We start from the raw sequence: 20,503 nt of genomic DNA on the forward strand, positions 1-20,503 counted from the left end.
GAACAATCAGCCCTCAAAATCCTCAGAGGGCAATACATCACACAACAAGCCCACTAAAACATCCCCTCATTCTGCAGACTGGTCAACCACCAACTTAAAACTCAAACACTGCTTAAAAAAAAAATCACTCCTCCTCCTTTCTTAATATCTCTATAAGCCCATTCCCATGTGTATCCCACACAACCCCAGATCAATTTTAAGCAACCAAGATTCAGTCACACACAAATTATCCAACAGACGTCTTGTTCCTAACAGACCTTATTTTCACCAAACCCACCTTCAACCCATCCCTTCCAACCCACACCTTAGAAACTATTAGTTTTAAAGCAGAAGTAACCCCTAACCCTCCACCCACTCCTCTTCATAAACCCCAGATCCCCATACTTCTCACATCCATACATCTCGTCTATTAGTGCCATACTCCAACTCTAACCCACCCCACTCTCTTCCTCACCAACCTCCCAACACAAACAAGCACAAATCTAGGCTCCCAAAGCCTGCCCCAAGGAGCTCCTTAGTCGTGCTGCTTTGTCGGCGTGACAAGGGAGGCCCTTGCTTCTCCAACACTGCCCTGCTGCTCTTCACACATCCCACACCAGATTGGCCAGTAGAAGGGAGAGGGATGGAGCCGCGATGCAGGGAGCAGCGAATCAGCACAACACGGGGAATGCACAGCAGCAGGAACAGAAGGCCCGGCCCCTCGCGTATCATAATAGTGACGTCAGGGAGAGGGGAGGAGCTGTGATGCGGGGAGCAGCGAGTGACCAATGTGGAGGGGGAGGAGGAGGAGCCGTGATGCAGGGAGCAGCGAGTGTCCAATGTGGAGGGGGAGAGTAGGGAAACACGCAGAGCATGTTTCCCTACTCCTCCCCCTGCCTAGGAAACCAATTTAGTGCTGAAATCCATAGGGGAGGGGGACACCTGTGGAAGACTGACTCCCAAAACATTAATTGCAGGAAGCCAATACCTTGCTAGCGCCCGTTTTAATTGGTTTCAGAAACGGGCCTTTTTTACTAGTTTACCTATAAATGACTGAAGCATAATTTATAAGGCTTTCAAGGATTCTTCATAAAGAATTAATATGGTTTGATTGCTAGCTGTATTTGTTTTTTGAGATTGTTACAGTTTGTTTAATGTTTTTGTGATGTTAATTTGGAAATATAAAGTACTTGGTAAGAAATGGTTCCAGATATGTATTTCTAGTAGGGCTGTTCATTTAATGTGCCTTAACTCGATTAATTGCATTACTTTTAACTTGCGCAGATAATTTTAACTCGATTAATCTCATCGTTCTCTCTCCTACCACTGCCCCTCTCCCTCCCCAGTGCTCCTGCAGCTTTTTCTCTCCTACCTGCCACCATATACTGGCAGCCTTTTCTCTCCTGCAACCCCACTCTCTGGCATCTCATTCCGCCCGCCCATCACCCTCCAAACTTGCCTTGTACACACAGCAGCATTAAGCACACGCTGCTCCACTCCTCTCTGTAACCTGAGCCCTCCCTTTCTAGTGTCCCACCTTCTCTGATGAAACTTCCTGTTTCCTGCTGCAGGAGTCAAACGCTAGAGAGAAGAGAGGAGATGGTGTCCACAGGGTGGGAGGAGAGACCAGAGGAGATGGTGCCTATGGAGGGGAGGAAAGACAGAAGGAAAGAGGAGAATGGTGCCCATGGGTGAAGGGGAAGGGAAGGGATAGAAACAAGATGGGTATAAGGAGGAAGAAAAATGGCAGAAAGTTGAATTTGAAAGATGTTATAGGTGAAGAAGTGAAGAAGAGAGGAGGAGAGAAAAGAAATAGAGGAGAGAGGAGGCCTTGAAAATAGAGTTCAGATCACAGACAGAGGAACAGACCCAGAGACAGAATAAAATAAAAGTAAAATCACCAGACAACAAAGGTAAGAGAAATGATTTTATTTTCAGTTCAGTAACTGAAGTACAGTATGTCAGTGTTGAGAATTGACATCTGCAGTCTATATTTTGCACTATATAGGTGAAAATGTGAGGGGGACACTCTATGCTATTAATCATGCAATTAAAAACTTTTAATCGGTGAACTGCCCTAATTTCTAGGCAAGTATTGGTGTGCATTTTTTATGTATGTTTATAGAAGTCATAAAATGACAATATTCTTCCTTCCTACTCTGCTCTTCTGACACTCCCAGGCTGGTTCTGGTACCTTGTCTGTTTCTTGTAAAGAACAGAACATGGGCATACTGTATGTAACAGAGCTTGTACTGGGTTTTTTTTTTAACCTTTCAAACAATTTTTATTGATGAATGCACATGTTAAACATTTCCATATCAATCAGTATAAATCTGGTGATGAACAATTCAAACTTGTACTAATACATCTTAATTTCTATCAAAGTTTTTTTTTTTCCCAAACATTTCCCCCCTCCCGGGTTTTTTTTTTTTTAAATTTGAGAAGTTAATTCAGGTTTTACAGTGTACTGATTTCAGCAGAATTGTTCAGTGACAGCAGAAGGCTTATATGTGTGACAGACAATGCTTTATTCTTTGTATGCATCCTTGCAGCTGTAGCTGTTGAAAAGCATGCACCGCATCTAATAATAAATGGTACAGTGCATCAGTGAGAGGATGAGGATGCCAGACTTCAAGTACCCGATCTGAGCATTTTAAACACAGTGATCTGAATGTGACGAGATTCAGCTGATACAGAAACAAGCTGACATCTTTACAGTTGCCTAGAAGTAAATCAACGGAAGTGGTGGTTATAGACGGCTAAACTGTGGTTTAGTTACTATTGCTTGTAAAAGCAGTATTGGTTGTAGGCACATTCATATTCTAATTAAGGAAAAATATCTGTGTTGTATAGTTTGAGCCTTCATTTTGGTATTGTATTGTTCTGATATTTGAGGTGCGTCAAGGTACCTAAATTTTGGTGATACTGTTCATTTGCTGATTATGTGCTTGTTGATTTCACAATGTGCCTTAATCCATGAATTTTTTAAATTTTCAGAAAAAGATCCTAAATTTGATAAACAAGTTTCCTGGAAAGATCTCATGTAGTTTCCATGTTACGCAACAGACAGCACAAGTTTGTGAGGAGCTACAACCATATACCACGGGTGAGTCCTATAGTTGTTCTAAAGGCATCTTTAAAAAATCCAGACCGAACTAATAGGATGTGTTCTTGAAAGTAAAGGTCAGTGGTACGGAAGAGTGAGGAGAATTCAAGCATTTTGATTTCTGACTTAGATAGAAAAATACATAAATAATACTCACAAGAAGAGTTGAATCAACACAAGGACATAAGTAGTGAGAAGAATTGCTATTCCAGGGTTTCAACTACTTATTGGTTTGTGCACCAGTCTATCCTGAATATTCAGTATCCACATCCATCTCACAAATGGAGTTTAGGCAGTGACAGAGCTACCAGGTTATTTTAAAGGTGACCCATTGGAGGGGAGAAGTAGAATTTCAATAGAGTTCTGCTGAATTCTGAATGTGGGGAAAGGAGGTGATTATAAAGCTTACAACAATAAGATAAAAACAATATAGAAGGTGCCACATCCCCATTATGCAGGAATTTCTAAATCTTGGCTAACTCTTATGTTCAAAGGTTATTGATGACTTATGTAGAACCATACTATCCAACATTATAAACAGTCAAAATAGCATAGCATAAAAGACACATGAAGATCATAGAATGAGAATATCTGTCATCAAACATTTTCTCAAGTATATCCCCCTCAGCCCTACCCTTATGCCTCCCTCTACCCTCTATATTCCAGAGAAATTATATTTGTAAAGGATCCCACACCAACGGTTACTGTACAATATAATGACCAAACTATGCTTAACTAGGATCAATCAACTAAACAGAGTCCCTCCCCCCTTTCCCCCAAGCCAGCCTTTCAGTCAAAGAGGTTGGTAAATAACATAACTCCCTTGAGATAATGAACTAGTTTAAATATACTAGGATAATTCCAACATAGAGAGATTGGTCTGGACTCTTATAGCCTACTTTTATCAAAGAAATCTTGGCTAACTCTTAGATGTATTTTAGGTTGCTAATTAAATTTACATATACAGCATAGATGAGGCTCACATGGTATTTTTCTAGTTCTAGAGGGGTACATTTTTTGAAAATTTTTAATACCTGGTTCCCTTTTGCTGTAATGTATGTTTGGAACCCTTTACCCTCCTTTATTAGATTGGAGTGCACTTACTTGATATTTTGCAAGAAATTGATAACTTTGCTTTTTGAAAACTGACAAGGTTATTTTCTTTTACATGTAACTTTGGGTTATTTATTGTTCTGTGTAACTTACTTATCTTTTATAAAGAGCTGTGAACCTGCAAAGGGATACTGCGGTATATAAATGATACATCGACATTCAGTTTGTGGAAGTTGGAAGAGAATGGCTTTTGCCAAATTGTCAAACAGTACTGACAACAGATGTATCCAAACTGGGTTGGGGAGTCCATTTAGATGAGTTGTGGTTCTCCCCGGAAGCTTTATCATATACATTTCATAGAATTAGCGGCAGCCTGGAAAGCTCTAAAGGCTTTCAAAGATTGGTTGGCCAACAAAATTGTGTTGTTACATATGTTTGTATTATGTCAACAAAAACAGAAAGCAGCAGTCGTACCTCCTGCGTTGGGAGACTGTCAGGAGTGGATCTGGGTGTGGACAGAATGACTTCAGGGCCACTTACCTGGCAGAGATGAACAGTGCATTTACCACCAGCATGTAGAAGGGAAACCCATCTCCGTACAGCCTTTACTTGTTAGATTCATGGAAGGCTTCTCCTTTACAGCCTTCTCCGGGGTGACTCCCAGGTCCGCTCCACTCAGGACCTCTGCTCTAGGTGCCGCGCAGGGCATTTTTCTCTTTACATTTATTTTCCTCTCGGTTACTATTTATGGCTCCAGTACACTTTTTCTTCTTGGTACTGTCCCTTCCTAATCTGTTTCTCCATCTGAAACCACTGTACACTGCAGGAACACATTGTCCACCCTCTGTATTCATCATCTCACCATCTCTTTATTCCTCTTCCTTTTTCTCAGCTCTCAACCTTCAACATTTCCTTCCTTCTATTCATCCATCTCGCCTTCATCACTGTCGTCGTACCTCTCCTACTCTTCTCTGTATTCTTTTGCTCCTTCTCCTGCTCACCGCTGGGGACATTAATCCCAATCCTGGTCCTCCACATCAGCTCTCATCCTATTTGTGCAGGTCTCACTGTGATATCTCCAATCTAATTTCTGTTCTTCTCCTCCCCCCCTCCTTCCCTGCCTTTCTCTTGTGCTCTGTGGAATGCCCACTCTGTCTGTAACAAACTTTCCTACATCCATGACCTCTTTATCTCTCGTACTCTCCATCTGCTTGCCCTAACTGAAACTTGGCTTTACCCTGAAGACTCTGCTTCAGTCGCAGCCCTATGCCATGGAGGTTATCTTTTCTCCCATACTCCTCGCCCGGTTGGCCGTGGAGGTGGTGTCGGGCTACTACTTTCACCCTCTTGTAGATTTCAACCTCTTCTTCTACCTTAGTCTCACTGTTTTTCTTCCTTCGAAGTCCACTCCATCTATTTGCTCCTCTACCTCTCCGAGTAGCAGTTATTTATCGACCCCCTGATAAGTCCCTTTCTTCCTTTCTCACTGACTTTGATGCTTGGCTTTCCTTCTTTCTTGAACCTTCAGCTCCTTCCCTCATTCTTGGGGATTTTAACATTCATGCTAATGATCCCTCTGACTCTTATGCTTCTCAGTTTCTTGCTTTAACATCCTCTTTCAATCTTCAACTGTGTTCCACTGCCCCCACTCACCAGAATGGCCACTGTCTTGATCTTATCTTCTTCTCAAACTGCTCACTCTCCAGTTTCTGTGCCTCAACTCTTCCCCTCTCTGACCATCATTTGATAACTTTCACACTTAAACACCCTCCTCCCCAGTCCCGTCCAACCTTAATACATTTAGGAATCTTCAGGCTATTGACCCTTCTACTCTGTCCTCCAATCCTCTCTACCACTATGTTATCCAAGTCTGTCAATGAGGCTGTCTCTTCCTATAATACTAATCTGTCCTCTGCTCTGGATACTCTCGCTCCTCCCATTCCCCGTTCTGTAAAACATACCAAACACCAGCCTTGGCTGACCTCTAGAATCCGCTACCTATGTTCCTGTGCCCGCTCTGCAGAACGCCTTTGGCTGAAATCCCGTGCCCATGCTGACTTCATACATTTCAAATTCTTGCTGACCTCCTTCCAGTCTGCTCTTTTACTTGCCAAACAGGACTTTTACATCCAGTTGACAAATTCTCTTGGCTGAAACCCTCGACGTCTCTTTGCCACACTTCTCCTCAAAGTGCCTTCACCTCCAACTCCCCCCTTCACTTTCTCCCCAGACTCTGGCTGAGTTCTTTCATGATATGGTTCACAAGATTAAACTTGAATTCTCAACCAGGTCACCTCCAACTCTCCTTCCCTTAGTCCATTCTCTCAACCCTCCAACCCCTGCCTCCTTTTCTTCCTTTTCTGAAATCACTGAAGAGGAAACTACACATCTTCTTTCCTCCTCAAAACTAACTACCTGTTCCTCTGATCATATTCCCACCCATCTACTTAAAAGGGATGACAGTAGGAGACATAGTGTTATCTGTCATATCCTCAATCTTTCACTGTCCACTGCGACTGTTCCTGATGCCTTCAAACATGCCATGGTCACACCACTCCTTAAAAAAAAACCTTCATTGGACCCTGCCTGTCCTTCCAACTATCGCCCCATCTCCCTCCTCCCTTTCCTATCCAAGATACTTGAATGTGCTGTTCACCGCCGTTGCCTTGACTTTCTTTCATCTCAAGCTATTCTTGATCCACTTCAATCTGGCTTTCGTCCCCTTCATTCAACTGAAACAGTGCTTGCTAAAGTCTCCAATGATCTGTTCCTGGCCAGATCCAAAGGTCTCTATTCTATCCTCATCCTCGATCTATCTGCTGCTTTTGACACTGTTGATCACAGCCTACTCCTTGATACACAGTCCTCACTTGGATTTTAGGGCTCTGTTCTTTCCTGGTTTTCTTCATATCTCTCCCATCGTACTTTTAGCGTATACTCTAGTGGATCCTCCTCTACTTCTATCCCACTGTCAGTTGATGTACCTCAGGGATCCGTCCTGGGACCTCTTCTTTTCTCCATCTATACTTCTTTCCTTGGTACTCTGATCTCATCCCATGGTTTTCAGTATCATCTTTACGCTGATGACTCCCAGATCTACCTCTCCACACCAGAAATCCAGGCCAAAGTATCAGCCTGCCTGTCTGACATTTCTGCCTGGATGTCTCAGCGCCATCTGAAACTAAACATGACCAAGACTGAGCTTCTCATCTTTCCCCCTAAACCAACCTCTCCTCCTCCCCTATTCTCTATTTCTGTGGATAACAATCTCATCCTTCCTGTCTCATGAGCTCGTAATCTTGGGGTCATCTTCGACTCCTCCCTCCTTCTCTGCACATATTCAGCAGACTGCTAAAACCTGTCGTTTCTTTCTCTATAATATCAGCAAAATTCACCCTTTCCTTTCTGAGCACACTACCAGAACCCTCATCTACACTCTCATCACCTCTCGCTTAGACTATTGCAACTTGCTTCTCACAGGTCTCCCACTTAGCCATCTCTCTCCTCTTCAATCTGTTCAAAATTCTGCTGCATGACTAATATTCCACCAGTGTCGTTATGCTCATATTAGCCCTCTCCTCAAGTCACTTCACTGGCTTCCTATCCATTTCTGCATACAGTTCAAACTCCTCTTATTGACCTATAAGTGCATTCACTCTGCAGCTCCTCAGTATCTCTCCACTGTCATCTCTCCCTACATTCCTCCCTGGGAACTCCGTTCACTGGGTAAATCTCTCTTATCTGCATCCTTCTTCTCCACTGCTAACTCCAGACTCCGTTCCTTTTATCTTGCTGCACCATATGCCTGGAATAGACTTCCTGAGCCGGTACATCAAGCTCCCATCTCTGGCCGTCTTCAAATCTAAGCTAAAAGCCCACCTTTTTGATGCAGCTTTTAAATCCTAACCCTTATTCCACTTGTTCAGAACCCTTATTTTATCCTCACTTTAATATTCCCTTCTCTCTTATTTGTCCTGTTTGTCTGTCCTAATTAGATTGTAAGCTCTGTCGAGCAGGGACTGTCTCTTCAAGTTCAAGTGTACAGCGCTGCATACGTCTAGTAGCGCTTTAGAAATGATTAGTAGTAGTAGTAGTAGTACTAGTGAAGCATCCCAATGTGGGACCTCAACGTGGTATTAAGTAGGCTAATGAAAGATCCTTTCAATCCACTCGATAACCTGTGAACTGAAGAACCTGACCTGGAAGGTCTTCTTTTTGGTTGCAGTAAACTTTAACATGCACAGTAAGTGAGCTCCAGGCTTAAGTAACTGGTCCACTTTATACTAAACTCTATAACAGGGTGGTTCTGTTTTACTCATCCTTAGTACCTTCCTAAGGTGGTGTTTGATTTCCATCTTAATTAGTCTGTTGTCCTGCTAATATTTTTTCCTCACACTCACAAAGGTGAAAGTTCACTTCACACATTGGATTACAAAAGAGCCTTGGCCTCCTATTTGGAGTGGATTAAAGCCCTTAGAAAGTCCAGCCTACTTTTTTGTTTCATTTGACCCTAACAGAATGGGGCCTGCCATCAAATGCATGCTATCTAATTGGCTGGTGGACTGCATTTCTTTCTTTTCCGCACAAGCAGGTTTGATTCTTGAGGGGCATATTACAGCTCATAACGACAGAGCTAAAGCAGCATTGGTAGCTCACTTGAAATCAGCCTGCATAGAGAAAATATGAACGGCTGCAATATAGTGATCTATTCATACGTTCACAGCCTAAAAAAGTACTCCCAACTCAACAGTAGGTTTAGCCAGTCAGTCCTCCAGAACTTATTTGGGTATTAGAATCTAACTCTATCCCCTCAGGCCCATTTTGTTTTCCATTCCAGGCTGTCTTCCCAAAAAATGTTTTTAAAAGACTGGTTGGCACCAACAAAATATATTGGTGTCTGTTGCAGTGCCTTATTATTCATTCTCCCTTTTTCTGTTGAAGGCAGCTTACACTTAGGGAGTCTCATGCTTGTCTTTAGAGAAGACCAAGTTACTTTCTCGTAGCAGTTGTTTTCTGTGGTGCCCCTAGCTGAATAAATAGACTGATGTGGTCCTGCACGACAATGGCAGGCAGGAAGTGGCTAGCATTTATGATGAAGCAACTCAGAAACTTCTGGTAATAACTAAACAAGGGACGTTTACCTGCGCAAGCTCCATCATGTGATTTTACACATGCTGTGAGGAATTGATTTCCCCCCCCCCCCCTTCTGTGGAAAACATCTGTTACAGGTAAGTAACTTGTTTTAATGATTTGCTTCCAGGTCGTAGAAACATAGTATATGATGTTGTATAAAGACCCACATAGTCCATCTAGTCTGCCCAGTAAGGTGGCCAGAGCTGCATCTGCCACTCTGTGCAGATTACGCTCTGTCATGATCTAAAGTAGGGCAGTCACACAATCATGGAATAGTGGTCTTATAATTTAGGTTGCAGCATAGTCACATTCATTGCCAATCCTATATAATAATTCTCACCTCCAACGTTCTATCTTGCTGCCTGTGTCCGTGGCTTTCTTCGGAGTTGGTCTGCTAGGCTCCGTAGATCAGGCTGACGTCACATAGAACACCAGAGCTGGAGGAGGAAGGGCGAAAGGGGCAGGGCACAGGGGCGGAAGCGGAGCTTGAAAGAGAAACAGAAGCATTGAGGGGCGGAGTAGCCGAGAGCGTCACGACCAATGGCAGGGAAAGAAAGGTCGGAGTCCTTGAGCATGAGCGGAGGGGGCACAGCCACGGAGAGCATGCTGCTGTGCCAAGCCAGCGCACGGGTGTAGGGGAGGGGGGACCTCAGGAAGCCATGGCTGCCCCTCCGAGCCTCATGGGAGAGTGTGAGGGCAGCCGCCACGACTCTTCGGGAGGGAGGGACCCTGAAAGTCGGAGGGAGAGAGAGAGAGGGAGGGGGGAACGACCCTGGAACTGGGAGGGAGGGAGGTGGGGGACAACACTGGTAGGGAGGGGGGGCCCCCTGGCACACACACTCATTCTCACACACACACACTCTCTCTCACAGACACACTCGCACCCGGTCTCACTCTCTCACAGGCACACTCGCACCCGGTCTCACTCTCTCACAGGCACACTTGCACCTGGTCTCACTCTCTCTCTCACAGACACACTCGCACCCGGTCTCGCTCTCTCTCTGTCACACACAGTCACTCTCACACACACTCTCTCAAACATACACACTCCGAGGAAAACCTTGCTAGCGCCTGTTTCATTTGTGTCAGAAACAGGCCTTTTTTAATAGTATTTTATAAAACCAGCAGTCCAACAACTACTTCATGAAGCAGGAGAAAGCTTGGCTCTTCAACCAGGCCTTTAATGGAAGAAATAACTAACTTCTTAGTCTTCCACATACACACAAGGAGTTGCACATACTGCAGCAGGAAATGTTTATCCATTCCTACTCTAGCTCAGATAACATTTAATCATCTCTCTGACTTCATGTGCAACTTTCTTTAAATTAGTCACTTTATTTTCTAACTCCTCTTATTCTCTTACCTATCTATATGTTCCATCTTTGCTTATACCCTATGCTGTCAATTAAAATGTTCTATTACATATTGTGTTGGCATTGTAAGTAGTATACTATGCCATACTTTGTATTATTTGAATATTTTTACTGCTGTAATTGTCTATTGCTTATGTTTGGTTTACTCTTACTGTACACTGCCTTGAGTGAATTCTTTCAAAAAGGCAGTAAATAAATCCTAATAAAATGTTGCAAAATGACATTTTACTCACCATCAGCCATAAGTTGTCTCCCCTCCCTCTCTGAGATGTTGATAGCATCTGATATGAATGTGACACAGAAAATGCAAACTTCTGTTTGATCTGTCCCTACTATTTTCTGGTCGCACACCGTAGAAGTCTTCCTGGCATTGGTCCTGCTTCCCAGTTACTGGAGTTGCCATCGAAGCCCTCTCCAGTCCATCCAAATCTGTCTTTCCACAATTGGGACAGAGACCATAAAAGTCTGCCTTTTTTGCCATGTTTGGGACACCTACTACTACTACTACTACTATTTAGCATTTCTATAGCGCTACAAGGCATACGCAGCGCTGCACAAACATAGAAGAAAGACAGTCCCTGCTCAAAGAGCTTACAATCTAATAGACAAAAAATAAATAAAGTAAGCAATCAAATCAATTAATGTGAACGGGAAGGAAGAGAGGAGGGTAGGTGGAGGCGAGTGGTTACAAGTGGTTACGAGTCAAAAGCAATGTTAAAGAGGTGGGCTTTCAGTCTAGATTTAAAGGTGGCCAAGGATGGGGCAAGACGTAGGGGCTCAGGAAGTTTATTCCAGGCGTAGGGTGCAGCGAGACAGAAGGCGCGAAGTCTGGAGTTGGCAGTAGTGGAGAAGGGAACAGATAAGAAGGATTTATCCATGGAGCGGAGTGCACGGGAAGGGGTGTAGGGATCATAGAAGTCTGCCCAGTAATGGCCTTACTTCCCTACTAATGGAATTCTCTTACCAGAAACCAATCATATGTAACCTTCAGCATTTTACTGCTTTCTTTCTCTCGTACAGTCCTTTATGCTGACCAAATCTTATAGCAACCTCCTAATGTTGAACACTGGATGCTGTTCCCTAGAGTTACTTTTGGTACCGAGTTTGAATCTGTGCACCAAGGTCTGAGTCATAACATGGCACTTGTAGTTTGTTCAGGCCAGCCCATCTCATTTTTCCCTCACTCTCCTCTTTCCTTCTGTACAAAGCTGAAGGGTGGCCAGAGCAACGTAATGGAACAAACAGGCTGCAGCCTTATCACACTTACATGCTATATGTTTTACATTTATAATGCATCATATTACAGTAAATTATTTAAGCCTAGGATTAAGCCTTTCAATATAAGTACTTTGTCAGTTATGTTATTGCACATATCTAAATGCCAGTGGTACTCCACTGTAGTATTAACAGTTGAAATTCATCTTATCCTGCTGGCTTCAACCTATTGGCTCACATGTCACCACCCCTCACAGTATTGCTTTGAGATTAGGGAGAGACGCATGTCACTGACTCAATCCAGCTAGAAAGCTCCTACTTAGATTGGACCCCAAGGAGTAATATCGCCTTTCTGGCGTAAGCAAGGAGTGTGAATACCTGTTGCACTTGCTTCATGTTTGTTTTGAAGGTGTCCTCAAAGATATTTGAAAGCATATCTGTCCTTAAAGGAATACCCTATTTGTTAAATATAGGCCTCTGCAGTTTTACAAGATGGATCATGCTTTAATACCAACCCTCTGTTGGTAAAACAGCAGCAGCAGTGGGGATCTTGGCAGGAAGGAAGTGGGGAAGGTTCTGGTGTGCCTGCTGTGCAGCCGGGCAGCATAGAGGGAACATTAATTTGGGAGGTACCATGGCACCTGTGGTTTTCTCCATTCTGATGCCTATATATGTAAATTTGTGCGTGCACATTTGCGCACTATTAGGGGTAATTCTGATTATCTAAAGGCAAATAGGGCCCACATGAATAGATTTGATTTTACATGTTTTGCTTTTTCTCAGTGGGAAGAATCTCTGAAGAGGATCTGGCAAGAAATGTGTGTAAGGATAATCTGTACTACATCTGTGGTCCACCTCCAATGATACAATCCTTGAGTAAACAACTGGAAAACCTTCATGTTACTAGAGAACAAATTCGTTTTGAACAATGGTGGTAGCAGCATTTTCCTTGAAGACCTCTCCTTTCACCACTCTTAACTCCCAACATGTATGCACCATAAACAGCTCCAGACAATATCAGTTCATTTTCCTTCTTCTGCTATATTTGAGTATTACAGACAAACCTGTAGAATCATTATTTAAGAACCATACAGCGAATGCTACATTTGTTGATAGAGGTGGGAACTACTATAATTCTTGGACAAAGATCAGAAGTGACAAAATCACAGTGCCTACAAGCAAACCAGAAAACAAAGTTACCTCAGAAGCTATGTTTCCATTTTCATGCTATAATTGGTGTAAAAGTATATCAATCTAATCATAGTTCTTTAGTAGATTGTGCTGAAGCTGGAGCTAAACTTAAAAAAAAATGTTTTTTAATATATTGAAATTGTGTTTTTATTTACTGCTGAAAGTTCTTGTGATTTTACTGTCGTGTATGACTTTTGGATCACAACCTCCACGGAAGAGCAACTTAGTGAATGGTATTTATCTGCAATATGAGGCGTTAGACCTATGTAATATTTATGTTTGTTTGGCTCAATAGACCACATGTATCTATGTGGTTTACAGTGATAAAATAAACAGAGAAAATCAAATACCATATTTTAACGCATATAAGACAAGATTCTATAGATGGCGCCTGAAAAATCAGTGCTGAAAATATTTCTGCCTTAGGTGTATTCTGTAAACTGTACCTAGATTTAGGCACGGTCTAGAATACACCGAGCGGCCATGCCTTAACCTAATTCTAGGTGTGCCCATTAACGCCAAGTAAAACTTGGTGTAAATACTGGTGCCTAAGTTAGGTGTGGAGCCAGTGGTGTAGCCAGACCTGACATTTTGGGTGGGCCCAGAGCTGATATGGGAGGTCACTATATATAGGTATGCATAGTGTTTCTTGAGATACTACAAAATAATACCTTAGAATGCACTTGATGATGGATATCTGTGCCCAACAGCTGCCCTTCGTCAACATAAACCATATATATACTTAATGGAAAAATTGATATTTTAAATGTATTATCCCATGTCTTAAACTTGACCAAACATAAGTCTACTACAATGGCAAACATCTCAACACAGATCCTGCAATATAAATACAGCAGTGGCATATATCCTTCAAACATGGCTGATTAAGCAAAACGGGGAAATACCTTTGAAGTCTTTTTCCCTTCTTTTGGCTCTACTACTTTCTCTCCCTTCTGATGCTGACTAAATAAAATAGCTTGTTACCTTTAGATTGTAAGCTCTCTTGAGCAGGGACCGTCCTTCCCCATGTTTAAACTTGTACAGCGCTGCGTAACCCTGGCAGCGCTATAGAAATGCTAAGTAGTAGTAGTAGTAGTAAATAAAATTGCCACAGTTTGGCACATACCCTTCAACTTTGCTTTATAATATATATGCCTTTTTAAGCTGTTTCAAGCAGGCAAATATACGTTTCAAGGCTTCTTCCTCTGGCTCTACTGCTTTCTCTCCCTTTTGAGGCTGGCATTCACCAGTCCAAGTCTCGGGGGTTCCTGACTGTGTTCCTTCCATCCCCTTCTTAGGAACAAATAAAAGATTATTACAGGTCAGGAAAAATCTTAGAAATGGTCTCACTCTGTGCTAGTAGCTGAGAGGTATCCTTAGTTAGCAGTGTGAATAACAGAACTGGACAGACTGGATGACTATTTCTGTTTTCACTGATGGATGAGGCTGTGGGAGATTTTTTTATTTTTTCTATAGCGATGCCATCATGGCTTGACAATGTTTCCTCTCTTCTTTGCTGTGAGGCCTTTCCCTTGCAAACGCTATCCCTGGCAGGGAAGTGTGGTATTCACTTGTAGCAGCTACCTCGCCCTTCAGTTGTGCCTCCTGGTACTGATGGCCATTAAGAAAGGGAGGAGATCCTAGAGCAGGAGTAGGCAAAGGTCCAAAGTAGGTACAGGGGAAGAAGCTGGCCATAAACCAAACTGGAGATCGGAAATCAAGAAAAAGTACTGTCCCAAATAAAGAGACATCTAGAAGATGGCCATAGTCTGTTTCAAATGGCAGATATTATCTTTACTGTCTCTCAGGGACTTGTTTGCAAGTCAGTCAGTTTTCCACACACCAAGACAGGAATAAACCTCACTATGTGAGCATATGTTTGAGATGATATGTGATTCTCAGATTCACAAAGAATGCTGATCTCAGCAGTTGACTTGTACCAAAAGAGATTTCTACCACAGTTTTTAAGATAGAACCTATATAGGTAATATATCATAATACATTTGGAAATTCTTTTTAATCAGGTTGGTGGCTTCCAATAGAATTTGGGAGAATTCCTATAGCTTTCTGGCACTTTCTTAGCCTCTGCATTTATTGGTATTTCAGTATTTTCTATTTCTCCACACATAGTACAGAATTGTAACTGGCGCATCTATCCTTTTCTCCTTACGATATCCATTTCTTTGCATCAAGCTTTTTATCTTCGAGGATAGTAATGTCCCAGATGATTGAAATTTCTTCAATCTCTATATTTATGTTCAGGTCATGATCTCGGTGATTTTTGGGCTCAGCTATGTTATAATGTGTACATAGCTTTCCATGAAGGAGACCTGCTGCCTTAATATTCCTTTCTGTATATAGGCTTATAAAAGTACCTGATGGGCAGCATTAGTGTAAAGCTTTAAATAAAAGTAAATTAGAATTTGGTGCTAATGTACAATTCCAAAGCTGTATAATAGTATTTAGCAGATTGATAGCATATATCTTATTCTGTAGAATTGAGACACTATCACTAAAGAACGAGGCATTGTCTTTTGGTGTTGAATATATCCAGTGCTTTTTTTTTTTTGTAGGAAAAAAGGTACCGGTACTCGGTCACCATATATGGCCCTGCCCATTTGGTAGCCACACCCCTTATAACAGCCATGGCACATATAAACAGGTATCATTGAAAATACTGTACCAGTATAAGATAAAAAAAAATAACTTGATTTTTTTGTCATTATAAATAATTTCTGTAAGCTGTTACAGCTCCAGTATACCCAGTGCAAAAAAAGACAGCAGATGTAAATTCTCAAATTGGACATATTGCAAACACTAGAATGAAAATAAAGTGATTTTTCTACCTTTGTTGTCTGGTGTCTTTGTTTTTCTGATCATGTAGGTCCCAGTCTCTGATTCTGCTGCTCTGTGTTCCCTTAACTTAGTTTCCAGGGCTTCCTTTTCATTTATTTCTTTACTTTCCTCCTTTCTTCATTTCTTGCTCTAAATCCATAGGTGAAAGCTGGGTCCTCCGTAGACTTGACTGGAGGAGGTATAGAGTGGATCCAGTTTTTGCCTATTTTCTCCATGTGCAGTTTTTCTCCTCTTTTCCCTTTCCCTCATCTCCTTCAGTATGCATCTCCTTCCTATTCTTCCCTCCCCTCCATCCATAAGCATCTCCTTCCTTTCTCTTCCCTCTCATCCATCCGTGTCCAGCATGTCTCCTCTTACCTCCCCTCATCCATGTTCATCTCACTTCCTCTCTTCCCTCCCCTCCATCCATGTCCAGCATTTCAACTCTCTCCACTCTCCTCCATCCATGTCCAGAATTTCTCGTCTCCACTAAATCCGTGGGCATCTCCTCTGTCTTCCCTCTCCTCCATCCATGTACAGCATTTCTCCTCTCCCCCTCCATCCATGTTCATCTCACTTCCTCTCTTTCCTCCTCTCCCCCTCCCCTCCCCTCCATGTTCATCTCACTTCCTCTCTCTTTCCTCCTCTCCCCCTCCCATCCCATCCATGTTCATCTCACTTCCTCTCTCTCTCCTCCTCTCTATCCATGTCAAGCATTTCAGCTCTCTCCCCTCCATCCATGTGCATCTCCTTCCTCTGTCTTTCCTTCCCTCCAACATTTCTGTTCCCTGCCCTCCACTCCATCCATGGCCAGCATTTCTCCTGCCCTCCCCTCCACCCATCCATGTCCAGCAACTCTCCTCTCTCCCCTCCCATCTCTGTCCAGCGATTCTCCTCTGGCCTTCCATCCATGTCTAGCAATTCTCTCTCCCCTGCCCTACCCTCCCATCCATGTCCAGCGATTCTCCTTTGCCCTTATCCTTCCCTCCCCTCCATGTCCATCGATTCTCCTTTGCCCCCTATCCTCCCCCTTCCTTCCATGTCCAGTGACTTGCCCCAGCCTCCACCTGCCTCTGAGATCATTCCAACCCCAGACCCACCTGCCCGCCCTCAGCTCCCTGGCTTTCCGTTCGTGCCCCTGCCTTGAAATCTACTTTTTACCTGAAGCAGCAGCGAACCGGCAGTGAAATCAGCAAGCAGGCTCGCCTCCTTGTCTCTTCCATTCCCATTCCTCTCAGAGTCCCGATCTCGCGGAAAGAAAATTACATCAGAGGAAGGCGGGACATAGAGGGAAGGGAAGCGACGAGGAGGTGAGCCTGCCTGCTGCTTTCACTGCCGGTTTGCTGCTGCAACTTCAGGTAAAAAGTAGATTTCAATGCAGGGGGCACAAACGGAAAGTTGGGGAGCTGAAGGCAGGCCCTCAGAAAAAAGGTGCCGTTACGCTGTACCGGCACAAAAACATTGAATATATTAATAATGCTGTCATAGTCCAATGAATCACACATTTCTCTCTCAAATGATAAAAAGTGACAAATTATAGAGGGCTAGTAAGGCCCATTTCTCACACAAAGCAAGGTTATCATGTAATGGCCATTGTTTTTAAGGGAACTGTTAGGAGAAATGTTCTGTCATGATAACTAATAATTGGCAAGGGTGTATAATGAGTAATATGCTCCAGGGGTATGACATATGGATTGTTAAAAGATAAGAGTATGCAGACTCCATCCATGTTCAGCATTTCTCCTCTCTTCCCTCCCCTCAATCCTTGTCCAGCATTTCTCCCCTCCATCCATGTGCATATCCTTCCTGACTTCCCTCCCCTTCATCCATCCATGTCCAGCAACTCTCCATTTTCCCCTGCCCTCTCCTCCATCCACCCATATCCAGCATATTTTCTCTCTCCCCTACCCCCATTCATCCATTCATGTCCAACAATTCTCTCTCCCCTGCCCTTCCCTCCATACATCCATGTCCAGCAACTCTCAATTCTCCCCTTCCCTCTCCTCCATCCATCCATCTACCCATATCCAGCAAATTTGCTTTCTCCCCTGTCCCCTCCATTCATCCATCCATGTTTAGCAATTCTCCTATCTCCCCTGCCCTCCCCTCCATCCATGTCCAGGAACTCTCCATTCTCCCCTGCCCTCTCCTCCATCCACCCATATCCAGCAAATTTCCTCTCTCCCCTGCCCCCATTTGTCCATTCATGTCCAGCAATTCTCCTCCCCTGCCCTCCATCCATCCATCCATGTCCAGTGACTCTCAATTCTCCCCTTCCCTCCATCCATCCACGCCCAGCAAATTTCCTCTCTCCCCTGCCCTCCTGTCCTGTCCAGCGATCTCTTCTCTCCCCCTGCCCTCCTCTCCAATTCCAGCCATCTCTTCTTTCCCCCAGCCCTCCCATCCATGTCCAGCGATTCTCTCTGCCCTCCCTCAGCTCCCTGACAGCCCTCCTCTCCGTTCCTCCCCCGCATATTTAACCCTTTTACTTTCAGGCGCAGCGACAGCAATGAAGAGGACAACACAGCTTCTCCCTTCCCTCACACAGTGTCCTGCCCTCGCGGAAACAGGAAATGCATCATCACAAAAAGCGGGACACTGTGTGAGGGAAGAGAGAAGCCGTGTTGACCTCTGCCATTGCGCCTGAAAGTAAAAGGGTTAAATGCGCAAGGGGGGGAGGAACGGAGAGGAGGGCTGTCGATCAGGGAGCTGAGGGCGGGAAGGACTGGAGGGACCATCTGAGAGCTGCCTGGCTGCAGCGCTGCTGCGCCAGGCAGCCCTGCGTTTTTTTTTGGGGGGGGGGCAGCAGCCAGGTGGAGGTCAGGGTTCTCAAGCCTCATATACGGGGCACCTATGACTGTCCTCCCATCCATGTCCATCAATTCTCTGCCCTCCCCCCCCCCCCCGATGTCACGTGATTCTCTACTCCTGACATCATCTCGCCTCCAGTGTTCCCTTCTGCTGGGCAGACTTCTACGGTCTGTGCCCTGAAAATGGCAGATACTAATCAAGGTCAGGTATGCACAAAAAGTAGCACATATGAGTTATCTTGTTGGGCAGACTGGATGGACCATGCAGGTCTTTCTCTGCCATCATCTACTATGTTACTATGTAAAAAATATGAAGAGGTAAACTTGGGGAATGAGTTGGAGGAAGGAAGGGGGAGATGCCTCTCCTAGAAGAGTGCTGCCTGAGGCCCCCGCTTCAGGTGGCCTAATGATCGGACTGTCCCTGCAAATGCTCTTATAGATGACAGCCTTAGGCCCACTAGTTTCCAAATGCAGCCCCCCCCCCAGTTTTTTTTTTTTTTTCATTTTAATTCTTTCAGGGCTGAATCTGTGGATAGGGTATCTCAAATGCTGGAACCACCACTCTGTAAGCACAGTGTCTAGAGACCTCAAAGTGAATAATCTTATGTGGATCATTAGCAGATTGTTGTGATGAGCACATGGCCTGTAAAGGCATGTAAGGAAATGACTTCACCATCTAATTTATTTTAAAGTAAGATTATTTTCATATGGCTGCTAATGTGATCCTTATTAAAAATCTCACAATGCATACTTGTTACAGAGCTGTATTATAATTGTGCTGAGCTTTGCTTTGGGAGTAAAAGTGTATTTTAAAATAGAAAACTGGTTTTATAAATCATAGGATCACAAACATAGTTTGTGAAACAGTATAATTTTTTATATTAAATTGGACTTCTAGATCAGAATTAAAAAAAAAAATTCCTGTAAAACAAAACAATCTATTGGGATCTCTCTGTGGACTGGTGTGGTTGCTGGGTTCTGCTTTCCAGGATAACTAGGGATGCTGAAGAGGCATGATCCATAACCACTGGAGTGGAACGGAGGGTATCCTAGTTATTGTGCAATGGTGATATTTTGTGGCCACACAGTTGCATGATTGTGGATGGAACCTTTATTGCATAGGTGTTGGCCAAAGATTGCCATTCCAGTGACTGGAATAAGTGAGTTGAGAGAGAGAATTGTGACTGATGGCTCATAGTGGCATAGCCTAACAAAGCTCATTCTAATTGACCTGAAAGGCAAAGTTAGTTGTCAGGACACAAAATAGAGTTTTGGTAATGAATGAACAGCTATAATTTGGAGTTTCTATGCTCTGTGAACTAGATTTGGGGTGAGGGACCCCCCCCCCCCCCCCACACACGCACCTTTTCTCCTACCAGAGGATCAAGGATAGCAGATTCTTCAACCCCTGACTGCAGCAAATAAATAGTTCCAGGATAACCAAAGTATAAAAATAATGTGTAAACTAGATTCTGTAATTATGAAAACCAGGGAATACAGTGGTTTCTAAAGGATCATAGTTTGCTGTCACTGTTCGAAATTGTTAATTTCACTAGCTGTTTCCCAGGTATACTGTACCCTTTCATTCCTGTGTAATGTATCTGCAGTGCTCATTACATCTTGAAAGATTTTCTGATTTTTGTGGTAGATTTCCTACTCTTTGCTTCTCTGTTTGTAATATACATATAATAACAACCAGGATCAATCTGTTAAATGTCACTGACTATGCCTTCAAAGTCCAAGATCAGGTGTCCAGACTGGATCATAAATAAATCATTATCTCAATCCTGAAAATGACTGAGAGAACT

General features: G+C 43.4%; 1 protein-coding gene across 5 annotated transcripts in view; it reads left to right on the forward strand.

Annotated features, from left to right (window-relative positions):
• LOC115469837 (oxidoreductase NAD-binding domain-containing protein 1-like) overlaps positions 1 to 12,921 on the forward strand; it is a 114,150-nt gene extending 101,229 nt beyond the window's left edge. For all 5 annotated transcript variants that reach the window (XM_030202583.1, XM_030202550.1, XM_030202566.1 and 2 more), the window contains exons 7-8: positions 2,977 to 3,085; positions 12,643 to 12,921. In XM_030202583.1, coding sequence (XP_030058443.1) covers positions 2,977 to 3,085; positions 12,643 to 12,797 — 264 coding nt within the window. In that variant the 3' untranslated portion in view covers positions 12,798 to 12,921. The remainder of the gene's footprint in view (positions 1 to 2,976; positions 3,086 to 12,642) is intronic.
• The last annotated feature ends 7,582 nt before the right edge of the window (positions 12,922 to 20,503 follow it).

This window comes from Microcaecilia unicolor, chromosome 1 (genome assembly GCF_901765095.1).
Source record: "Microcaecilia unicolor chromosome 1, aMicUni1.1, whole genome shotgun sequence".
Classification (NCBI taxonomy): Eukaryota; Metazoa; Chordata; class Amphibia; order Gymnophiona; family Siphonopidae; genus Microcaecilia; species Microcaecilia unicolor.